At 41.9% G+C, this 23,990-nt stretch overlaps 1 protein-coding gene across 1 annotated transcript; it reads left to right on the top strand.

The window, feature by feature from the left end:
- Window positions 1–391: 391 nt before the first annotated feature.
- On the top strand, window positions 392–23,592 carry cacng3b (calcium channel, voltage-dependent, gamma subunit 3b; the record flags this gene model as incomplete). Its single annotated transcript, XM_080487163.1, has 4 exons — window positions 392–608; window positions 18,367–18,450; window positions 21,004–21,144; window positions 23,087–23,592. 4 exons carry the CDS (start codon window positions 392–394, stop codon window positions 23,590–23,592), a joined length of 948 nt encoding a protein of 315 aa, XP_080343289.1.
- Between the last annotated feature and the right edge of the window lie 398 nt (window positions 23,593–23,990).

The raw sequence follows: 23,990 nt of genomic DNA, 5'->3' as shown, positions 1-23,990 counted from the left end.
TGTAGTTGGGGACAACCGGTGGTCGTTTATCCGCCGGTGTGCGTGTTTGTGTGTGCCTGTGCGTGTGTGTATAAGGATGGCGGTGGTGAAAACCGGTTTTTGATGCGCGAGAAAGTGACGTGCCACCCTCCCACCTTCTCGCCCTTTGCCACGAGCCTCCTGTCAACTCACCCAAGTACTTGGTGATCTGTGCACCTTTACGCGCGGGCTTTGCGCGTATCTCTGAGTGCCTGTTTGCTCACCCAGACCCTGCAAGTCTCGCGGGATATAAAGGAAATAAAAGGGTGATTGCAAAAAATATAGGAGGAAAAAACACCCCCCCCCCCCCCCCCCCCCCAAACAAAAAAAACAAAAAAAAACACACAGATTAAGACAAACAGGAGCCGCCTATATGAAGATGCTGATGTGTGACCGCGGCGTCCAGATGCTCGTGACGACGGTGGGCGCGTTCGCCGCCTTCAGCCTCATGACCATCGCCGTCGGTACCGACTACTGGCTGTACTCGCGCGGGGTCTGCCGCGTGAAGAGCAGCGGCGACAACGACACGAGCCGCAAGAACGAGGAGGTGATGACGCACTCCGGCCTCTGGCGAACCTGCTGTCTGGAAGGTACGTGATCAGTCTGACTGACTGGCTGCATGTCTGTCTGTCTGTCTGTCGGTCGGTCGGTCTGTGCGCGTGTCTGTCTCCCTTATGTGTCTGTGTGTGTGCGTGTGCATGCGCCTGTGTGTGCGTTCCTCTGTCCCTGGCTCTTCACGCGAAAACACACCCTGTCTCCGTTGCTGTCTGCTTCCATCTAATACCATTGGTGCACCCAGTGTGTGTGCAGATGTGTGTGTGTGTGTGTGCAGAGTGTGACAGCATCCTATAATCCCTGTTACTCAGTTCTTAAGAAGCTGTTCTTCCCTGGGTTCACCCTTGCATCTCTCGCTCCACCACAGAATAGAGTACAATAGAAGAGATGTGACTGTCATCATGCTGCATAGCTGAAGGTACAAATAAAGCCCAAACAGGCACAAACACAGACAGCTGGCAGCGTTATCAGCCAGTCAGCTGCACCCTCACCACCAAGTACCTCAATCTCCAATGATGCCAGGAATCCGGCACACAATGTTGTCGGAATTCTTGTTTTCGTGTCGCTGGAAGTCATGAATTAAAGCCTTTTGACAGGGTTTTGTAGCCTGAGTGGTTCTGCGACTGGGTGTTCATTTGACTACTACCTGTTGACTGAAAGCAGTCGTCTTTTTTGCTGCAGTAGTTATGTAGAGCACAGAAAAAAAATAAAGGTAAACAAAAATACGTGGATTTGTGTTTTTGCAGATATTGTTGATGCGTTTTCTTTGATACAAAACATTTTGGAAATTACTCCATGGGCTGCTACACTCACCACATACGTGTGGATATTGTTCTTTGTTAAACCTGAGGACCCTGTAGTCATATCTAGTGGAGGAATTCTCCCAATTTGATGGTCAACATTGTTTAAATGAGCGGATTGTAAAAGAAACCCCATTTGCATACTTGTGTTTGTATGTCAATGTGCACATCATGTGAACATCAACCCATCTGCTATAACACGTTAGAAGGCCAACAGAGAGCCAGACGACCACACACTCACATTCACGGTCACACCTGGAAAAAAAACATTTAAAGGGGTGTTTCTTCCAGGAACAATACTGTATCAATTTGGCCTCCAAGCTTCCTAATTTCTCTCACAGAATGACATCACTTACCTGGAAAAACTATAAAGTAGCAAGTAGTCTAGCACAATATAAGTCAGAAAACAGTATGGATGCAGTGAGGTGTGTTCTATCCACAGGAACAGCAGACGTTCTTACACACACTTTAGTTTTTGTGCTGGAAAAACAATATTAAAATAGTGTTTATGCAAACATGTCACACTTTGCGCTGCCTGTGTAAATTGGGATCCTCAGGATTCCACCAGAACACTGACCTGGACTGGATCTGTACTTACTTCCACTCCACAACTCAGAAGATTCCCAAAGTTGGAGGTAAATGTGAAGCAGCACAACTCTTTAAAGAGCAGCTAACAAAAGACATAGTGTACACAACAATCCATTTATCTTCTAAACTGCTTTAACCAAATCAGGGTCAAAGGGTGCTGGAGTTAATTCCAATATGATTATGGGTGAAGGCAGAGTACACCCCGAACACATCGTCAGTCCATCCCAGAACAAACACAGAGAGGCAGACACACACTGACATATTAATACAAAGGAGCGATTCACAGTCGGCTGCTGGTTGTTTGCTACACGACTAATTTAGCATAGTTTTTGAAGAAGAAGAATTCCAGTCATGACGATAGTGTAAAAGACATGCACACACAGAAATATAAAGCCCTACATTGGTTTATTTCTGCTTGGCTCAGATTATTGTGGGTCATGTAGTTAACACAGACCTGGATGCAAGCCTCTGCAGCTCTGCTGCGGCCCGCTGATCTGTCTTTCTAAAATACTACCATCATCAGAGGGCTCGTTCTCCAGAAACCATGAATGTTTGGACGAAATTTCCTGGCACCCGAGAGCGGTAGCACAGTCTTGACCGAGGTAGTAAACCAACCGGCCAACACGGCCTTCCCTAGAGTCACTGGTGCACACAGCTAAACCCACAGTGGTTTGGAGAAACAGCTTTCTTCCCACAACAGCTGGATCTAAACATAACATGCAGCAGAATACTAGAACACCACAGGTGACTCTTGAATTTATTTGTGTTTTGCAATAAACCTGTAAAAAGATGTGGCATTTTATGAGAAAATTATAAAGTTTTCTGGAGATAGAATTTGCCTCTGTGGTTAGTAGTTAGCTCTACTTTCTGTGTCAGAAGAGAAAGTAGCTGAAAGGTGCAAGTGAGAACACCAAGAGTAAATTATTCAACTTGAATATGTCCCTATAAGACCATGACTATTGGTTGACAATTATTTCTTTAAAGCAAATTTTTCACATTTGTGACGAGTCAAACATCACAGAAAATATGGATTATTCCGGAATTGTGTTTCAATGTGATGTATTCAGTGAAAAAGATCATCTCTAATTCTGTGCAGCAAGTAATTATTTATATTGTAAAATATATATAAAAAATGATGCATTGCCTTCGGTGTGTGTGTGTGTGTGTGTGTGTGTGTGTGTGTGTGTGTGTGTGTGTGTGTGTGTGTGTGTGTGTGTGTGTGTGTGTGTGTGTGTGTGTGTGTGTGTGTGTGTGTGTGTGTGTGTGTGTGTGTGTGTGTGTGTGTGTGTGTGTGTGTGTGTGTGTGTGTGTGTGTGTGTGTGTGTGTGTGTTTATCGCAAGATCCAACCATTTCATTCTGGAGGGCATGGAAGGCTATTAGAGAAGCCAGATGGCACAGGTATCAGGCTTTATTGAAAACACATCCTCATTTGCATAAACACACACAAACACACACACACATATATGCACTTTTAATTGGATGAATAAAAAGACAAGTCCAAGGATATTCCCAAGCCACCAAATAAGGAAAGCTTAGGGAGCAGTAGGCCAAGTTAACACAATGTCAGCACAATGACATGCACACACTGACACACACCGAAAGGCTCACATGCGAGAAACACAGGAACATGCAGATGTACAGTACATGTAGGCACCCATGCAAACTTAAAACAATTATGCACTTGAAGTGAAGTTCTCTTACCTCTTTTGTTATTCTGTCCATCTTATCCCCATTCCACTCATTCCCAGGTTCCTGGTCGCCTCGCTTTTATAATTTATGAATGCCTCATAAACCATCAGGAAGTGGATGTCTGTACATGTGGAATCCACTCTGCCCGACATCGGCAAATGAGTGAAAGAATGAGAGAGGGGGCCCTCGCGAAACATATATGCGGTATCCTTGCAGTGAATGCACGGATCAGCCACGCTGGGCAGAATATAATATTCAGCACAATTTATTTAACAGTCATTATGGGGGTAGAGGGGAAAAGGCTCTGCGATTCATCTTGTCGCTTCAAAGAAAACAATAAAAAAAAAAAATTATACTTACTCTAAACATAATTTACAAATGAGCTAATAATGAGCTGTAATTGAACTGACCCCATTTACATGGTGTTATCTGGAGATCTTATCTGGATAAAGGAAAATGTGTCTTAATAAAAGTCCTGGTTCATTGTTTTTGGTTAGTTTTATTTTTGTTTTTTCTTCAGAGTGACTTAAGCAAGGTGTGAATGCAGCTTTTACAATTTAGTCATTTAAAATGAGGAACTCAATCTCATCCCGTTTTAAGCCCAGTTCCTTGTTTCCCGCCTCTCTAAAACCCTTCAGCCATGGCTCCACATGAGCTATCGCTCTTAATCTGTGTTTTACACGATGACTTGATATCCATTTGAAAAGTTCCTTTTGGGTTTATCTGTCTTATGACTGGATTTCGGGAAATGTATAATGAGAAAGTGCTTCAGCACCATTTTTTTCCAGACATCTCCAACTTTCAATGTGTGACACTTATTTGGTATTACTGTGTGTTTTTGACGATACTAAGAAGCTGAAGTTACAAATGTGTGACACATTCGTCTGAGCTTATGCTCATACTGCAGCGGTCCTGGATGCTAATAAATCTCTATTTTCCTGTCTTATAGTAGTTTTGAAAGTACGTATGCTAAATCCTGTCAGCTGCAAAGGGCGGTAATGAAATGGTTAAGTTCCAAAATCCCCCTCAACACAGTTACACCCCTATCAAGTTTCTGTGTCTCTTTTACTGCTTGTTGGCTCTCTGATTGGCTGATGCTTTTACCGAATGATTGAATAATTCTAAAGTGAGTCACGTTTTTTCATCTTGGTAGCTTTGTATTGACGGGTAGCTGTATTAGAGGTGTTATGGTGGGCCGTGCTGATGGAAAACATACAACATAAGCATGTCTTTGTGACATGACAGCCATACGAATGTGTTAAAAGACCCATCTGCTAAAAAAAACATTTCTTTGTGAGTTGAATAGTTTCACAGTCTTGATTTTGGTTTATTTTCTGTTGTTTTACCGTAAGCGTCAGGGAACTTTGGAAAAATGCGTAATGTCCAAACTGCAAATCACACACAATGCAGTTCAGGTAACAGGACAGGACATTAATTACAGGGGAGGGAATGCAAAATTGTGAATGGGGGAGAATTATGTACGGTGTTGTGGGTTTCAATGTGTGATGCTATCCGTGCGGTTTTTCTGCCAGCTGAGTGTGTGTGTGGTCACGTTGGGAATTCTTGCACGCAGTGAGTGTTTGTGTCTCTGCAGGTGCACTGAAGTGTTGTGATAAATGAGCATGAGGAAGCCAGGAAATGAGAGCAGGGATGAGGCAGGGGAGTGGATGGAGGACAAAAACAAAGCATGAATGACGAGAAACCAGAATGTGCCGTGAATGAAACAGGACGAGGGGTGGGTGGGGGGGTTGGGGGTTGGGGGGGGGGGGGGGGCGAGCGAGCGAGCGGGTGGTCGGAAAAGTGATGGATGAGCTGTGCGTGGCCTCTGTTGCAGGTGAATCTCCAGAGAGTGTTTGACCACATCGGAGCTCCGAATGATCACCTGGCAATAGAAAGAAGGGTTTTTAAAAAGAGATGGGGGTGAGACTGGTTACTCAGGTGGCTGCAGGAAGAAGGGGGAAATGAGAGAAGACGGGGGGTGGGGGTCGTGGAATGAAGAACGGAGCGAAATAAAGTGGCTACAGAATTGTGAGACGGGCATTAATTAAAGATGTGGGGTGGTTAAAAAGAAGAAGAAAAAGAAAAACAATCAGCTTACAGAGAGGGACTCAAGGGATAATGATAGAGGAGGTAAGAGAAAGGGTTTGGAGATCATTTGAGAATTATGAAGAAAAAAGCCGAGGAGATGAGAAAAAGGGGCTGGATGAAGAAAGGAGGCATTACTAATATGGGCGAGTAAAGAGATTGAACAAAAGAGGTAGAAACCTCTTGAAAAAAATGGTTTGCAAAGGTGGATTAAATTGAAAGCTTTTCCACAGACAGCATCAAACAATGCACTAAACATGTGGAAACTGATTTTACATGTCGAATAAACACATTTTAGATGCTGCCACACAAACAAACGAAATGAAAGCAACGATTCAACGAGTATAAGAATATACCAATTCTAAGCAATAGACCTGGTTTGAAAGGGTTAAATAATGAGGTAAAGGACTGAAGTGTGGTGAGCAATTGAATGTGACATGCAAACTTTATTGTGATAGAATATAAAAGAAATATGTTGAGTGCAGCAGCCTTTTTGTCGCTGAAGATCTTTCCATTTAATTGGGATGTCTCTACATTTCAAGTTGGTATTTTCTTAACACACATGCTTTTAAATACAGCTTAGCATTTGGCAATTATAAAATCAATTGTTTATTGACCCCTCCCACAGTAGAAAGAAGCAGAGAGGATCGGATTCAAACCCTAGGGTCAGTTAAGGGGTGACACAAGTAAAATGCAACAAACACTGTCCTGACAAAGTCATAAATCCACCCAATTACCTCAAATGCGTCTTTCTGGTTTGTGGGTGCAAAGCAGAGTAACGTACAATCAACTCGCAGGGAGAACACGCAAACTCTGCACAACAAGGCACCAAAGCTTGTGGGTGCTAACCATTTCTACCAATGATTGTAAAAACCAAGAGTCAAATGTGTCCAAACCAAGGAAGTAATGACCCAAATTTTTTTTTAAATAAATTCAAATGCCTTGTCAGAATGGGGCGTGTGATGATAAAGAACGATATTGATGAAGCCAATAGTTTACCTGCCGAAAACCTGCAACTCAGTGCTGTGTGACCCAGCAGGTATTCTGTTCAGTGTCACTCAGTTCATCGTTACATTCTCTGACTTGAGTTTTTCAGATATTAATTTATGCTCCTTAGGGATGGAGCTGTTCTTCACAGAGAGAATATTTATAATTGCCTTAAGTGTTATGCACTTTAAATGTAGTTTTACTGAAAGATCCCTGTCCAAAATCACCCTGCTTTGAATATTTTTCCATGGAAAATGTTAGATTTTCATGCTTTTATACACATTTTCCATGTACCATTTTAAGATACTGTAACTCTTCTTTTGTTTTTTTTTGCTATGCTTATGTTGCCTTTTTGAATTAACAATTACTTCTAAAAGGCTTATAATAGTATAAATCCTGATAGGTGCACAAGTCTTAAATTTTAGGCAAGAACACAAAGGTGTTCTGATAAACTGAAAACAGACACACAACAGCAGAAGTCTTTCCCTTTACTGACGTTCAGACAAGATACATTTTGTGACAAGTGGGCATATTTCTTTATAGTACTAAAACTACTTGAACACACCTCTTTATGGACCTCTCGTCTCTTGAATTGTCTCCATTTCCTGAGGACATATAATCTCTTCAACACCTTACAGGAAGTTCTTCACATGTAACACGTTCATGGGTAAACTAATGAGGTTTCGAGTTAAAAGTCAAAGGTCGAGATCATGACGTGATTGTACAATTTCTTGTTAAATCTCTCTGTGATGCGCCTCTGGTGGTGCAGTTTCGACCCAGGTTTGAATTCCAGTTGAGAACGAGGTTGTAATGACATGTCATGGCCATCCCCGACAGAAAGCGGCTGAATAGATATTAGTATTGTCTGTTATGTAGTCTCCACTTTGCTGTAACATTGAGTTCTGAAAGTGTTCATGGCGTGTATGTCTCTTTGTATTTTTCCAAAAACTCCTTGGAGGAAGGATGGGTATATTTTATGTCCTGTTGGTGTGTGTAAAAATAATTTAGGTAGGCAACAGTGATCCTCTAAAAGACCCTTTTGTTTCACAAAAGTTTATGTTTTGAGATCGAGCCTGTTGGTATAATCGTCTTGTGTCCAAACACTTCTAGCCGTGCACTGAGCAACAGTCACTGAAACGAGCTTATAAGGCGACAGTGAAAGACAAGAGGAGATGAGTGGAGGAACGTAATGGGATGAATGAGTGTGTTTTGTAAATGTGAGTAGAAAAATAAGACAGACTAAAAGAGAGACGGCGAGATTTGAAACAAGCGCATACAGTAGATGTTTTTGAGAAAAGGGGAGAAGACATGGGTGTTTGAGGAAGAACAAACTGAGAAAAGGGGGGGGGGGGGGGAGAAGAGAGGGAACAAGAGGAGGTGTGCAACCGAGCAGAACCTGCCTCGTTCTCTTTCATCAGCCATCACCGTGGAAACTAGCCTCTTCCTCTCTCTCTCCCTCTCTCACAGCTTCTCTCTTCCTTGCCTGCAAAGAGGTAATCAGAGAGAGCGAGCGAGGTAGAGGCACAGCGAGAAGAGGAGGGAGAGAGAGGGAAAGCGGCACAGTCACCCAGACTGAGCTGTCAGAGGCGCTCCGAGGAAACAAGCAGTCCAATTTGCTCTGCTTTTCAACTTTCTTTCCTGTCCCCTGCTCACTCCCTCCTCTGCCGTTATCTAGTTGACAAAACCATTTAAATTTTGACTGTGTGGGTTTCTGTGTGCACGCTGTTGGCTCTGCACGGGCCACTCGCATACAGCTTTGGGAGTACATGCCAACTGATGGGGGTTAGTTCACCCCACACTGAAGCAACGCTCCCCGCAAAAACCGCAGCGCCGATCGTTTGTTCAAACATTCAGAAAGGCCATGTTTTCATTTTAGGAGCACTTGGGCTTTGCCGACGCCTAAAAACCAGCAGAGAAAAGCTGCATGAATTTTCCATATGTTTCATGTCTATGATTTGAATCATTTCTTGACTTTAATCAAGATTTTGACATTGACAAGATATCAGCCAATCAATTGTTTTCTTTAGACCAAATGTATCTAGATTGCGTGCTAAAGAAAGTTCATGTCTGAACCCTCAAACTCCGTCTCCACCCTTGAAGTCACATTCACAGGTTTTTAGTTGTTTATTTAGTGAAATTATTTCAGTTTCCAACTGTGACCATACTTGTATTGCCATTTTCTGGTCTGGACCGAGGTAGAAAGAGAAAGGCAGGATTCCATTTCACAGGATGTGATGGTCTGTCACATCTTGTTAGACGCTTTCGGTTTGTTTAAACTTCTATAAAACTGCACTAGAGTTTGTGTGAAAGTCCTTTCCCTCCGAGAGAATTTAGTTTGACGCATACTCAGTTTCAGGTAAGACCAAGCATGCGTTGGTCCATCACAGAGCAAACACATGCACACACACATGTGCACACACACTCTACCGTCCTCGGGAGTTAGAGTCATCCAAATCGGCAGACCAACAATGAGCTACACACGCTCACGTCTGTGGACAATGTGAAGTCGCCAATTAATTTATCATGCAGATTATTGAAGTTGAATCAAATGCTGCACAAATCATACAAACTGTCCACAGAACAGTTTGAACAGAGGTCCTCTCACTCTTAGGGTTCGGGTTAGGGTCAACCCGTCAATGGCAATAGGTGTCCTAAATGAATCTTCGCCTTCAACTGATCACTCTTTGTTGGATGTGATTGCACAAGTTGTCTCAATGTTCTTTGTGGGAATGTTGTGTTTTAATGGGATTCAGTAGTTGACCGACTCCAGCGCTGGCCTCTGCAGTGCACGTGCACGGTACACGCAGGAGAGAGTTAGATCAAGGACAAACATCTGGCACCTCATGGCTAGTTTGTCACAGTCATGGGGTCGATCTGGACTCACAGAGTTGTTTTTGTTTGTCTCCTTTTTGACCTTGTTTTGAGGCACCATTTTTTTTGCGGGGGAAAATGGTCCATGTTTAGTATGCCTCCCACATCCCTCGCCTGTAATGCAACAAAAAGAATGAGATTTATAAAGGAAAGAAATGCATGTTCTTTTGTATATGTTAATATAAATTTCAATAAGATATTATAATTAACATGTAGTGTGTTTATATAGATTTTTAGTATCATGAAGCACTCTGGATAGAATAGGCATTATTATTATTATTATTATTATTATTATTATTATTATTATTATTATTATTATTATTATTATTATTATTATTATTATGACTAACAGTCTAAAAACATTTGTCAGGATGCTCACACAGGTAGACAATTACTCACACTTTGACCTCCACCCTACATCGGCTGTGTCCCACAATGCCTTGTGGTTGCAGATGCCTTCGATATGTATGTTCACTTCGATAGATGTGCTCACTGTGCATGTGGGAAAGTCGTTTTGTCCATGTATGCACGTTCCTTGCATGTGTACATCAATTTGCCGTTCGATCAACTGTCAAAAAACTGTGAATGAGTGACCGATTTGTGGCTTTGTCTTTGTAAGACAAATCATATGCACCCGCCACACGGGCTCACAGTTGACTGCCCAGATACAGAGTCTTATATGTTGTATCAGATCATCCTTTTGCACGCTCCCAGTTGCTATTCGTCACGTGTAAGTGCGATCACATTGTCAACTGTATGTCAAACTGTTTACCACAGAGCAAATGAAGATATTGCTGCGTAGAGCACTATGAGCAATGACTCATAAAATGCGTTACATAGCACTTCTATATCACATACATGCTAATAGATGATAACGAATCACAGCGGCTGATCTGAGAGTTGTTGCTATAAAAAAAACGTGTTCGGTGGCATGTGCAGTGGTATTGTGGTTTTCACTCTTGCTTCATATGTAGAATGTCCTCAAGCTCAGGTCAGGCTGGTGGGCCTTTCCACATGGAGTTTGCATGCATGTTCATGGTGTACTCTCTCACTGTAACTGGCGACTCTAAATAGCTGCGTGTGTCTGATTCTTGGTGTTTGTAATGGACTGAGTGTATCCTGCCGCTACCTGGATAGACGTTTATTTTGTAGACAATTATTGTGTATTCTATTAAAATACAAACATATTAGGTTGTCCTCTAATACGGATGAATATCCCACTTTTAATTTGACTTTTCACTAAATGTAATAGGTAGGTCTTCCGAGCAACCTTTCAGTGTGAAGGTGGACAGATAGAAGACCTCAGTTGCTACAGAAACTTCTGCCCACTTGAAGCTTGACCAAATGACTTTTGTTGCATCTTCTTAAGGGATATAATTAAAAGTCTCATCGGTAAGCCTTCTTTAAGAGATTTGAACCCATTCAACTAGAATTTCTGAAATGAAAAAGCTCCAAAAGCACTGTTGTATGGAGCAACATAACGGTGTTTTTTTTCCCGTCCTGAACGAGACAAAGGTGTAGGTCTGTTTGAACGATCTCATTAATCTTCTGCGACTCAAAAAAGATTTTCTTTTGGAGGAATGTGGGCACTGATTTTAATTAAGCAATATCTTAATCCCATAAGCTCATATTGAGGGGTTTTAGTTTAACCAGCCACTTGAGTGCCCTGCATTTGAATTTTATATATGCTCTCCTTGTCGGCATGCTGTTTGTGTGGTTGTTTGCTTTAAACAACTTTTTAAACGTTAGGCACATTTTGACAGTAAACCTATTGCATGACCATGAAAAAAAACTCATAACTAAGTCATTTCATTGATAAGATTTACACGTCAAATTAATGAAATATTAGTTTTTTTTCTATTATGCTTCTATGTGAAATGAACAAATGAAGACTCCTAAACTTCCTTTAAGGTACTTTATTCACTATTGCTCAGAGTTTTTGCTTTTAGTCTCTCTATGTCTATTTCTGCTTTTCTCTTTTACCTCTAAATGTGAGCCAACAAGTTGAGGGATATTCAAATAAGCCACCGTGACCTGAAAGGCTAATATTGTTGAAGTCCAGGGCTATAGTATAATCAGCCTGAATTAACATTTGTTCGCACAATACGTCAGCTGAGAGAGAGGGGAAAACGTGAACCAAGACAATCAAAGGACCACTGAGTAAAGAGATGTCAGTGGTTAGAACTAAGATTAAATGAAAAAGAAAAAACAACGGTGAGATAGGGTGGATGTATTCAAACTTACAGCCGCATATAGCATGGATTTTTAATAGTTTCCATTTTCTGACCTGTGTGTGTGCGTGTGTATGTGTGCACGCGCGTACGTGCGTGTGCGCGTGTGCGTATAGGTGGTGTCATAGGCTGGTTGTGACACTTGACATAAGTCTATGTGACAGCATCTGACTCACTTTGTGATACAGCATTTCGAAGGTAGCTCACCAAAGTATCACTGAGGGGTAAAAAAATATGTGACTCATACGTGCCAACCTACACACACACACACACACACACACACACACACACACACACACACACACACACACACACACACACACACACACACACACACACACACGTTTCTTTCAGCTACATCAGCACAAGAGCATTGACAATGCGTTTGACTGACAGTGATCCAGATCTGGACTGTTGGACTGCTACCTGGTCCTTTTTATTTATCTCTCTCCAGTGATTGCTGAGGTTGTTTTCTTGTGTGCCGTGACAAGCTGCAGGCCTCCAAACTGGAACAGGACAAGGCAGAATTAAAACAATGAAAGTGACGGATACACAACAGTTTAAAAATGCTGCAGAATCCTACATGCCACTCCAAATGTGTAATATGTAATATGTGTCCATCTGAAATTGCGACCAGTGGATGTTATAAAAGCTTTCACTGTCCTGCAGCGGCTACAAAAACAATTATCTTATTTTTCAACTACCTCCTAATATATAGATATATCTAAATACAAATATCTAAATTTGCTTCAATGCCTCCTAATTGGAGCAGGCTGGATACCCCCAAAAAAATACTCAATGTTTTTCTTATTCGCACAAAACACTCAATGCAAAAAATATAGTGTTTTGAGTCCGTGTTAACTTAGTTGTTTACTCGCGTCTGAGGCACTCAGTCCATGTGTTCCTTCTGAGGACATGAATCTTTAAAAACTGTTCAGTATCAACAGACGCCGGACTGTTTTAACTCAAGCAGAAACCAACAACTGATGATATCCCGAAAGAAAGAAATATTCTTAAAGCTCCTGGATCGCATGATATATACTGACTAGAATAGAATCTTACCTGTTTAGCAGATTATTATTCAGATTCAAAAAATTATGTAAATGAGTGTGTCAAAGACTCTTTGTTTTTTTTGCTCTTTCAGAAGCATTTTTGTTCACAAGGTCAGATTGTCATTTCCTACATAAGAATATAATTGCATGTTGTGAATGTGTGACTACCAAGCAGTAAGGAAAGTGAAAGCTTTTGCTCTCAAATGAAACCAGCTGCTGTGTAATGACAACAAACCGATGGTTTGACAGCTTACTGGTGTGAAATAAAAGAGGTTTCAATCATTTGTGACCGTTGCTGTCCCCATGTGAGGGATAAGTTAATATTGATGTTATTGCTGACCCGTGGAGCTGGAGATGCACATTGGCTTACTGCTGAAGATGTTTCTATTGACTCTAAAGATATACTCAAACGTGGGCTGCAAATTACTTGCACGACTGATGATTTGGCTCAAATCTAAATTGTGAGTGTCTATGATAATGTGCATCCTTTAGATAGCAGAACACTGTGCAGTTGTCTTACGGCCTGTTTTAGGGTCAGTCATGCAAGCTTTTGATTTAGCTTTTAAATTAGCCTCAAGATGTCAACACCTCATTCACGTGTAGCATCGAGTTAACCGGGTTGGGCACCGGATGAGAAATAGACAGCCCTTTGAATGGTTTCGCACTGTGAGTGTGAATATAAACCCGTCGTCCTGTTTGCCTGAGAGGGTAAATACATCTTTCTCTTTAAAACATATTTTTCCACTATATATATATATTTTTAAGTTTTTTCCTCTATTGACCTTTATTTAGTAATTCACTTCTTATCTTTCAGTTGACTGTAAATGTACACATTAAAGCTTGTTTTTGAATGTATGTGCGTGTGTGCATGTGTGTCTGTGTGTGTGTGGGTGGGTGCCTGAAAGAAACCTAATGTGTGGTTTGTTACTCACACATAATTGTAATGAGGACACTGACCTGGAGGTCCAATACACTTGTCCTAATGATGTGTGTGTGTGTGTGTGTGTGTGTGTGTGTGTGTGTGTGTGTGTGTGTGTGTGTGTGTGTGTGTGTGTGTGTGTGTGTGTGTGTGTGTGTGTGTGTGTGTGTGTGTGTGTGTGTGTGTGTGTGGTTGTGTGAGTGAGTGGACGTAGGTTGCTTTTCCAGTTATTTTTAGCCGGAGTCTGTTTTCTATGAAGTACAAGTAAGAATGACATCATCATGCGCTCAAGTGTATTTTAACGAGAGGCTATGTGAGTAGGCAGTATCTGCAGGTGTGTGTGTGTGTGTGTGTGTGTGTGTGTGTGTGTGTGTGTGTGTGTGTGTGTGTGTGTGTGTGTGTGTGTGTGTGTGTGTGTGTGTGTGTGTGTGTGTGTGTGTGTGTGTGTGTGTTTTGGCTTTTAACTATGTATATTCAGCTGTAATTTAGATCCTGTTCTAAAGAAAGATAAATAAAAAACTAATCTATTTACATGTTCCCAGCTCCCTTCCTCACTATGTAGCGTGCGTGCGTGCGTGCGTGCGTGCGTGCGTGCGTGCGTGCGTGCGTGCGTGCGTGCGTGCGTGCGTGCGTGCGTGCGTGCGTGCGTGCGTGTTCATAAGCTTCACCCATATTTTACTTTGTTGAGACCGTTTGCTGCTCCATACATCAAAACGGTTCGATACGAGCCCGTTCATTTAAAAGCCAGGAGGTATAATGAATTTCCCAGCCGCCTGGCACAAGGCAGCTCTGATTGATGATGTTTTACACCTTGATGCATCCAATCGCAACAGCTCAACTCACAGTTACCTTCTGTGACTCTGCTTGTGTTATCCAGTTCAGCAGGGCCACATTAAACAGGAGAATGGTTTTCTGTGTTTTTCCTGTTGTCAACAGTTCTGATATAGCTTATCCTCTTTTGTTGAAAAGCTATTACAACACATCACTGAGTCACACATACAGTATATGTGTGCGTTGGTGCGTACGTGGCGTGCGTGCGGACGACAAATCAGTGCTTGTTGCTTATATTAATGCTGATCATAGATATAGACTGAAGTAAATATTTTTCTTGAGTGATATCACTCATTTCATGGATGATAAACTATTAGTAGGTACTAAAAATTAACAGGCTCTTTTAGGTTAAATTCACTCAGTGAATGTCTCGTTCTGTCTGACAAACACGACACACTCGCCAAAATGTTCCGTTTTCAATCAAATCAGTTTATTTCACTGTGACACACTGGCTGCTGGGATTCCCGGAACTTCACAGTAGAAATTAAATGAATGAGTACATATGAATAAGAAAATGTATATGACATTAGACTATGATTTTTTTGTAAAACAACAAAAACAAACAAACTACAAACCAGTATCAAACTCTACTGCTGCGCTCAAGATGCAATAATCTACCTCTTCAGCTAAATTATTGTTACTGCAGGGGATCAATCACTCATTTCTGTCTCCCAGAAAATAGATGTCTCAATGCCATACACATACAGTACCTTTCCTCGAGTATAGTCATTTTTGTAAGAATGTGAGATTTCCTGTCTTTTTATAATGAAGGATATAAACGCCTGTTGGGATCCACTGAGCATAAAATGGATTGTAAGCAACCAGCTGAAGGGTTTTCCTGTCTGCGTCGTGTTTCTCTTCAAAAATGACTAATCCACTAATCCAGTATAAGGTATTCTGAGAAAACATGTATTGAACTCACTTCACAAACTGCACCCTAATTATGATGGAATGTGGTGTCTTACTGCATAATTTAGATATCTGGTTATAAAAATTGAATTGCTAAAAAGAATTCTACAAAACTAGTCTTTTGATGTCTGTACAGTTATACTTGACAGTAGAAGCTGTCCTGAATGGAGCTTGTCCTGTATTTCCCAGTGTGAGTGAGGAAAGGCGACACTAATCTGGTGTGGATGTTCTCAAGCTGGATGGACTAAAGGGCAAAAAGGTTATTTTAAAAAAGACTTCAACAGTTTGCATTTCATTTGCAATAATAACTTGTATTCGCTTCAGTTTTCCAAAACCTATTAAATGTGAGATTAAAACTGTTTTACAGCTCTTCTTCTTCTCTATTGCATGATTTAGATACTGCTCCAATACACCTCAGTCAGGTGAATGGACTGTCGATGAGATTTTAATTTTTCTGTAATTTACTTTAACAATTCTCTCCATTGTAGAATTCGAAGGGAGTCTGACGTTAGAACTGGTGGGACCGACAAATGGTTATCAAAACAGCTTCTGATTTGCTGAATTGCGACTGTTTGTGAAGATTAATATGTGTTAAACTATGTCTGAATTTGACACTATAAGAATCAGGATGTCAAAGGAAGTAATTAATAAAAATATCCAAGTGCTGCATGTGAGAACATTTACATAGATGTTACTATGCCTCCCCTCGTGTTTCGTCGTTGAATAAGTGTATCACTGTAAATGATAGTAAGGTATCCATTCATATGAAAATTTTACAAATTATTACTTTATTAAGTCTCGAAGCAAAAAGATCCTGTAAAAGTCTTTTCTTTTTCTTGTCAATCAGTGTCTCAATCAGAGGTTACTTTCAGTCTCTGACTGCATGAGATGGATGAATCAATTTATGAATGATTTTCTGAGTGTGGGTACTGGAAAGAAGCTCTTCATGTGCAAAGAAGCAATTAGGTTGAGTCGTTCATTTGTTCGTTGCCAGCCTCCATCCTCTCGTTTCTCTCTAATTCTCCTGTGGCGTTTCACCACCAAACTTCTTTCAACTGGCACTTCCTCTCTCTTCATCCTTCTTCATCTCTCTCTCTCGCTGCTCCCCCACTTCATTCCTCCTCAGTCCCGCTCTCTTTCATAGCCCCTGTGGTGTTGACCATGTGTGAATGGGACTGAATGATGGGTGGGAAAGAGGCTGCATGCAGTGTAGTCACACACACACACACACACACACACACAGTGCACGCTACGCACAAAATCGCAGCTCCATGCTCACGAGGGACAGCTTGTGTGTGTGTGTGTGTGTGTGTGTGTGTGTGTGTGTGTGTGTGTGTGTGTGTGTGTGTGTGTGTGTGTGTGTGTGTGTGTGTGTGTGTGTGTGTGTGTGTGTGTGTGTGTGTGTGTGTGTGTGTGTGTCGAGAAGGATGAGTCACTCTCTGCATGACACACGGTAAACTCGTAGGAGACTGCATCCTCGTCAATACCACACACGCGCGCACACACACACGAACACACACACACACACGCACACACACACACACACACACACAGCACCCAGATAAATGAGGCTTTTACTTACGTCCATGATTGATAGTATTCATGTATTGTTTTAATGAGCTTGGTCTGTGTTTGTACACTTGATGTCTGCAGTTTATCGGCTGTATGCAGTCTTATACCTTTGCTTGTGTGTGTGTGTGTGTGTGTGTGTGTGTGTGTGTGTGTGTGTGTGTGTGTGTGTGTGTGTGTGTGTGTGTGTGTGTGTGTGTGTGTGTGTGTGTGTGTGTGTGTGTGTGTGTGTGTGTGTGCTGGTTGTGATAAGGCTTTTCATTAGTGTTTTCCACACATAGCCTGGAGGCTACAGCTCTGTCTTGCTTCATCTGTCATCCCTCTGTCTCTCTTTGTTTCTCTCTCGCTGCTTGTTTTTCTGTTTTTGTCGTTTCCACATCCACTTGTGTTCATGTTCCGTCTGCCAAAATTGTGATTTGATGCAGTGCAATTACAACGAGAAGTGACTGAATGGCAGCCCCTATATCTACTGGCATAGGGTTCATGTTTGACATTTTAATTTCTAAATTGTTTTAATCAAAAACATAACTGAGACATTAAGTTGCTCACCAAAGTGGTTGTACCCATTAGCACAGTGCAAACCCCAGTGTGCATCGTGTGTGTTTCTGCCACACATTCATATAAGATGTGGCTAAAATTTAATTTAATAAAAAAAATTGAGGATCAAAAAAAAAAAAGAAAGGCTTCACATGAGCGGATATGCATTGGTTTGGGACCAGTGTTGCATAAATTTGTATATTTTATCCATCAATAATTAAAAAATAGAAATGTAGTGGAGGCCCAAATCATACTACTATGGTGATGTCTGAAATGTATACATTTTTTAGTATAATACATTTGAGGCTCCTCTTCATTTCCTGCCAACAGACACATCAGTGAAGTACTTTAAACTTTTATAGGAGACTTAAATCAACACACGTGATCTAAGTGGGTGATAAATGATGAAGCTCTCGTTGGCGTGAATAAATTTTTCCTCCACTGACAATTTATAAAACACAAGGAATTAAGCTGCTGCTTTTGTGTTTTTATTGCTCAAAAGTAGAATTTCACCATATGTGTGTGTGTGTGTGTGTGTGTGTGTGTGTGTGTGTGTGTGTGTGTGTGTGTGTGTGTGTGTGTGTGTGTGTGTGTGTGTGTGTGTGTGTGTGTGTGTGTGTGTGTGTGTGTGTGTGTGAAAGAATCATTCATCCTGCTCATGAATATTTTCTTCTTATGAAATAACAAAGATCCGGCATGATCTGTGTGTGTGTTTCGTCTGCAGGAACCTTCAGAGGTGTGTGCAAGAAGATCGATCACTTCCCCGAGGATGCTGACTATGAAGCAGATGCTGCTGAATACCTCCTTCGTAAGTTTTGACAGCGGCGCAGTGTGCGTGCATATGCAAGCAGATCCACAGTTTTTACGGGACGGTGATGCCATTTTTACAGCCGGTCTGACACACTATACATCCCAGCTGACTGGTCGGAGGAAGGATACACCCAGTCCATCACAGGGCGAGCACAGAGAAGCTCACACACACACTCACATTCATAACTAATTTCAATTTCGCAATCTCAGAGAGCTTTTAGGATCTGCCTTTCGCACTCTTTACACCACATGGAAATTCAAAGATAATGATAAATCCACCAACCTTGGGATTGGAGGATGACCTGGACTACCATGTGTTCAGTTACGCTCAAGCCTTTCAGTGGATGATGCCCATTCAGTTGCTTTATTTGTCTCAAGCTATTCAATGACCCTGTCACTATCTCATCTCGTGTTCTACTTGGGGACAAACAGCAAGTTTTCAGATGTATGGAGGCCAGATTGGACAGGAAGAGCCTGCCAGGAGAAATGAGGAGGAAACTTGTCTCCTCCGGGGCTTGAAGTCTGAGCCCCCACAGACTAATGACACTTTTGATGTGTCCTTTTAGAAATGATGGACAGAGATTTCTGAGGGAAACATGCAAGAATAAAGCTCTTTAAAAAACTACCAGGTAACACAACAAGTCAAAGTTGCTTCATTTGATTTACCTTAAACATGAAATACCAGAGGTGAAAATAGTACAACTACTGGTATGTTGCTTCGGTTACACTAACAGAGACTGTTAAGACTGTTAACAGAGACAAAATACTGTATTTTCTGTAATTAATGCAATGTCAATGATGACCAATATATTCAATTTACCTTCATGAAATATTCACATTCAATTTATGTAGCATTTAGTTTTATGAACAAACTTTAAAGTACAGCAGAAATTGCTTATTTTGATAATCACATTTTTGGCAGAGTAACATATTTGATTACTTCAAACTGTAGACACACCCAGTAGAAAGTTGTGACTTCACATGTGAAATAGATTACTCGATGTAACTTATGCAGGTAGCGTGAGTAAAATGACATACTCCAAATACGAAGACACTACTGAATTACATATATTTGAGAATTTCTTTTTCATTATTCCCATCCCTGTTGAATAAATGTATCTTATTGGCTCTCATATTCATATTATTATTGTCTGTATCTTTAAGCATATCTGCAGTTGACCTGACTTTTCTTTAATTAAACTGAATGAATCTGGATTTATCTAAAAGGTTGAGTTGGGTACATTTGGTAGAGAGGAATTCCAATCTGATGGGATTATATAAGGGAGAAAGTTGTCAGAGTGGCTGCAAATGTGAGCTTGTGTTCATCTCTGCAGACGGGAGATTAATGAACGTGTCGGATATAATGAAAAAACAACTTGTAAATAAATAGGAAGATTGTATCGGGAAACACATAAGAAACATTTTTTTTGATGAGAAAATGACAAGACGTGAAACGTGGGGCAACCTCGTTTTATCCAAACACAGCCCAAGCGTAATAGGACAGAAGGATAAAAGATGCAGCTACAAAGATAGAGAGAGAAGGGATGTGGTGAAGAGCAGAATGGAGGGGGCTCTCTGTTCTTCCTCCTCGCTCTGTAAACAGACAGTAAAGATGGACGCAGTGGCGAGAGGAGAAAAAAAAAAACAGCACCAAGAAAGAAAAAAAAAAAGAGAGGAAAATGGATTCAGCCTGTGCCTCTTTTTCATAGCTCCACTGAACACAGAGTAACATCCCCAGAGGCGCCCAATTAGATCACAGGCCTCAGAGGCAGCCAGCCAATAAGGAGCAGGGACCTAGTGACCGGCATTTCATACAGCCCAGGGGTGTGGGCCACAGGGGCGGGGTTTGTTCACTCTTCTGCTGCAGCTGTCAGTCAAGGAGAAATCCCCCCCCCCCCCCCGCCCCCCCAAAAAAAACAAAATAAGATTAACGCGAATGTGAAATACAATTACTGATTTGGATAAATATTTTACAAGGACTCACCTGTAAAGGATGAGTACTACTCAGCTTTACACCACGGTCTATAAATACACCGCTCGGCAAGCTGTCTGCAAACATCCTTCAATATGTTATCACATCGCGCACACATATGGGGGCTCTGACAAATATTTCACTCCTAGTGCAGCCTCGCTTTCACATTCATCTTCTCCGCTATTCATTATTTTTTTGCCTTGCATATGTCAGCGCCGCTCTCCATCTGTCTTGGTTTTTGTCCATCTTTTCCTTCCCCATCCGTCTCTCGCACTCTCACTCTTCCTAGCAGGGTCTCTGAATGCTTTAACATGTTCTGAATTCAGACTCAGTCAGGCATGTGGCAGCACACTGGCCTCATGCGCGGCTCGCCTGTGAGCGTGTGTGTTTGTGTGTGTGTGTGCGGGCAGACAGTGTGCGCGCCATTCATTTCCTGTTGTTTGAGTTCTGTTGTTCATCTTTCAAGGTGAAATTTATCACAGACTTCAGGATTCTGAAAGGCAACCTGTCGCCAGAGCACCAAATGTCTTTATGAAAGTGCTTCAACTCTTCCTCTCCATGTGTGTATATTGTGTGCAGGTGCTGTGCGTGCCTCCAGTATCTTTCCCATCATGAGTGTGGGCCTGCTGTTCCTCGGGGGGCTCTGTGTGGCGGCCAGTGAGTTTTACAGGAGCCGACACAACGTCATCCTCAGTGCAGGAATCTTCTTCGTCTCTGCAGGTTAGTCACCACCGGGCCTGTGTGTGTGTGTGTGTGTGTGTGTGTGTGTGTGTGTGTGTGTGTGTGTGTGTGTGTGTGTGTGTGTGTGTGTGTGTGTGTGTGTGTGTGTGTGTGTGTGTGTGTGTGTGTGTGTGTGTGTGTGTGTGTGTGTGTGTGTGTGTGTGTGTGTGTGTGTGTCTCTGGGTATTTATCACTGTTGTAGGGACCTGAAGTCACATTATGGGAAGTCGACTTCCTTGTGATAAAGGTAAGGACAGCCACACCAGCCACAATGATCCTCAGGCTGTGGAAAAGTACATATTTTCCTGATGTTGGAAGGAAGCTTTTTTAGAAAATGCTGTGGCCTGGATCACTGCTTTCTCAGTTTATTCTCTGTGTTGTACGGATTGTGCCTACCTTGGGCCTGGACTTGTTGTTTTTGTTGATGCACTGGAAATATGTGGATCACTGTTTGCTTTCTTTAAATATATAAATAAATCACCTTCTCTCAGCCCCAGCCGGCTTGTTTCCAACATATCATGTTGAGTTTACCTTTTTTGGTTCTCCTGTGGTCTCCTGCAATTAGTTATCAGACAGCGAATAATAAAATACATCTGCCCAGACAACGTACCAAGTTATATTTTAAGAAACTAGGAAAGAAACTTCACTACTGTATTCAAGAAGTAACGGACTTGTACCCAAGTTCTCTCTGCTGTGCAAATTTTCAAGCATTATATCCAGATTTAGGAATGAATATGTGTAACTCTTACAGCTGCAATGAAGATATATTCACACATAAATAATCAAACTTCTCATGCACACTTTTATTTTTACAGATTATCTTTACAAACAAGAATGATTTGGGTGAAAGGAGTTTATCTGTCATGTTTGAATCGTGTGTTCGTGCAGCTGTGGCACCAGTTGACACCACGGGCAAGGTGCAGCATTCCAATATTTGTTGAGGAGCCCCTTCAGGCATCTAAAGCACACAGAAGTGCCCGTGTGTGACGCTAAAGTGGGTGCGATGGGGCACAGAGTAGTTGATTAATCAATCAGCAAGATCGCCATGACGGCAATGTGATAAACTGTGAGGATGCTAGAATGTAAACACGCATAATTCAGCCCATGATGCCGACACTTGGAGTCGGTCATACACTCTCAACGTAACACGCAACATACACGCACGTTTACCCCCGACGCACACGCAGGGGGGGTGAAAATTGCCGTTCAGTGCGATGTTTAAGGTCCCACTGGGTCTTGTTGCAAATTCATGAAGCTAAATTGGTAATAATTTACCACAAGTATGTGGAGCTGTTTCTGGTTAATTACAGATGGCTAATTGTCCTCATTCTGTGGATCCCACCACACTGCATGAACACAGTACTCTGGACCAATGATATGGAATAAGAGAGACCAGCTGTGTGCTTTGACTCTCTCTCTCGTGTTTCATTCAATCTCCTCTCCCTTCATAGTCAACATTTGGTTTATTTCACTGGGTTTCTTCCTGATTTTTCATCACTTTCCTCCACTTGTTCTGTGTTTTTTTTTTATTTCTTTTTTTTTTATATTTTATTCACTCTTATTTGCGCTGGCACCAATTTCAAGTCAACATTGCAGGGATCAACTTTGTAACGTAGTTCATTTAGACAACCATAAACTCTGAGATAAACAATTTTGTTAATGCCATTTTATGTCAATGTGTTCACTTATTACACATCAGCATATATATTTTTTTATTTTTTTTATTTTATTTTATTTTGTTTTTTATTTATTTGTCCATAGATACCAAAATATGTTCAAAAACGGCATCTTTTACCTTGTAGATGAGAAAAAATCCTGGCTGGGTTCTAATGAAATTTGATGAAGATGATTTTAGATCCCAAAGAATGTCCAGCCACGTAGAGATTCTTCATCCTCATGTATAACTTGTTTTTTCTCAGACTTTGTTTTCTTTCTCTTCCAGGACTCAGTAACATCATTGGGATTATCGTCTATATCTCAGCAAACTCTGGTGACCCAGGCCAGAGTGACAGCAAGAAGTCCTACTCCTATGGCTGGTCCTTCTATTTTGGCGCCCTTTCATTCATCATGGCAGAAATGGTCGGCGTGCTGGCTGTGCACATGTTCATCGAGAAGCACCGTAAGCTACGGGCCAAGTCTCGCACTGAGCTCATCAAAAAATCCGCCTTCAGCCGTATCCCTTCCTATCGCTATCGCTTCCGGCGCCGTTCAAGCGTGCGTTCTTCCGAAGCCCCCAGCCGTGACGCCTCGCCACTCGGGAAAGGCGGTTACACGGGGCCCGCTGCCTCCGAGATGCCCATGTACACGCTGAACCCACGAGAGGCCGGCAACGCAGGAACCAAACCTGGTATGGGTGGGCTGCTCAACTCGGATCGGGAGTTCCTCCAGAGCAGCACGCTCACTAAAGACTACAGCAAGGACCCCAACCGCAGGACCACGCCTGTCTGAGAGGTGCTGGCTGTAGATATCGCCCAGTTAGAGAATCAAAGAGGAGGATGAGACATGCAGGGGGCATACGAGTAAAAGCAGGGGACACACAGGGTTAAGGGGTGGGACGGGGGTTTGATAAACTTTGACTGTGAACTGTGAACTTTTAGCCTTTGAACTGTGAATCCTGAGCCCTGTGAGAGTTTCAGTGTGTGTAGCAGGGTCAATGTTGATGGAGAAGTTGTTCCCAACTCCACTTCACCACATATCACTGTAGTCATACCTGTAACTCCTTATAAAAGAGGGCGCATTCAATTTATGCTCATAAGCTTTATGTTCATAAATTGACATTCTGGCATTTTGTAAAGAGGAAAACGGTTTAAAAGATTATTGTGAGTGGTCTCCAGTTTGGGACAACT

This window comes from Lipophrys pholis (genome assembly GCF_963383615.2).
Source record: "Lipophrys pholis genome assembly, chromosome: 19".
NCBI classification, from domain to species: domain Eukaryota; kingdom Metazoa; phylum Chordata; class Actinopteri; order Blenniiformes; family Blenniidae; genus Lipophrys; species Lipophrys pholis.
Note: the sequence above shows the minus strand (reverse complement) of the source record. Positions and strands in the feature narration are given on the sequence as shown.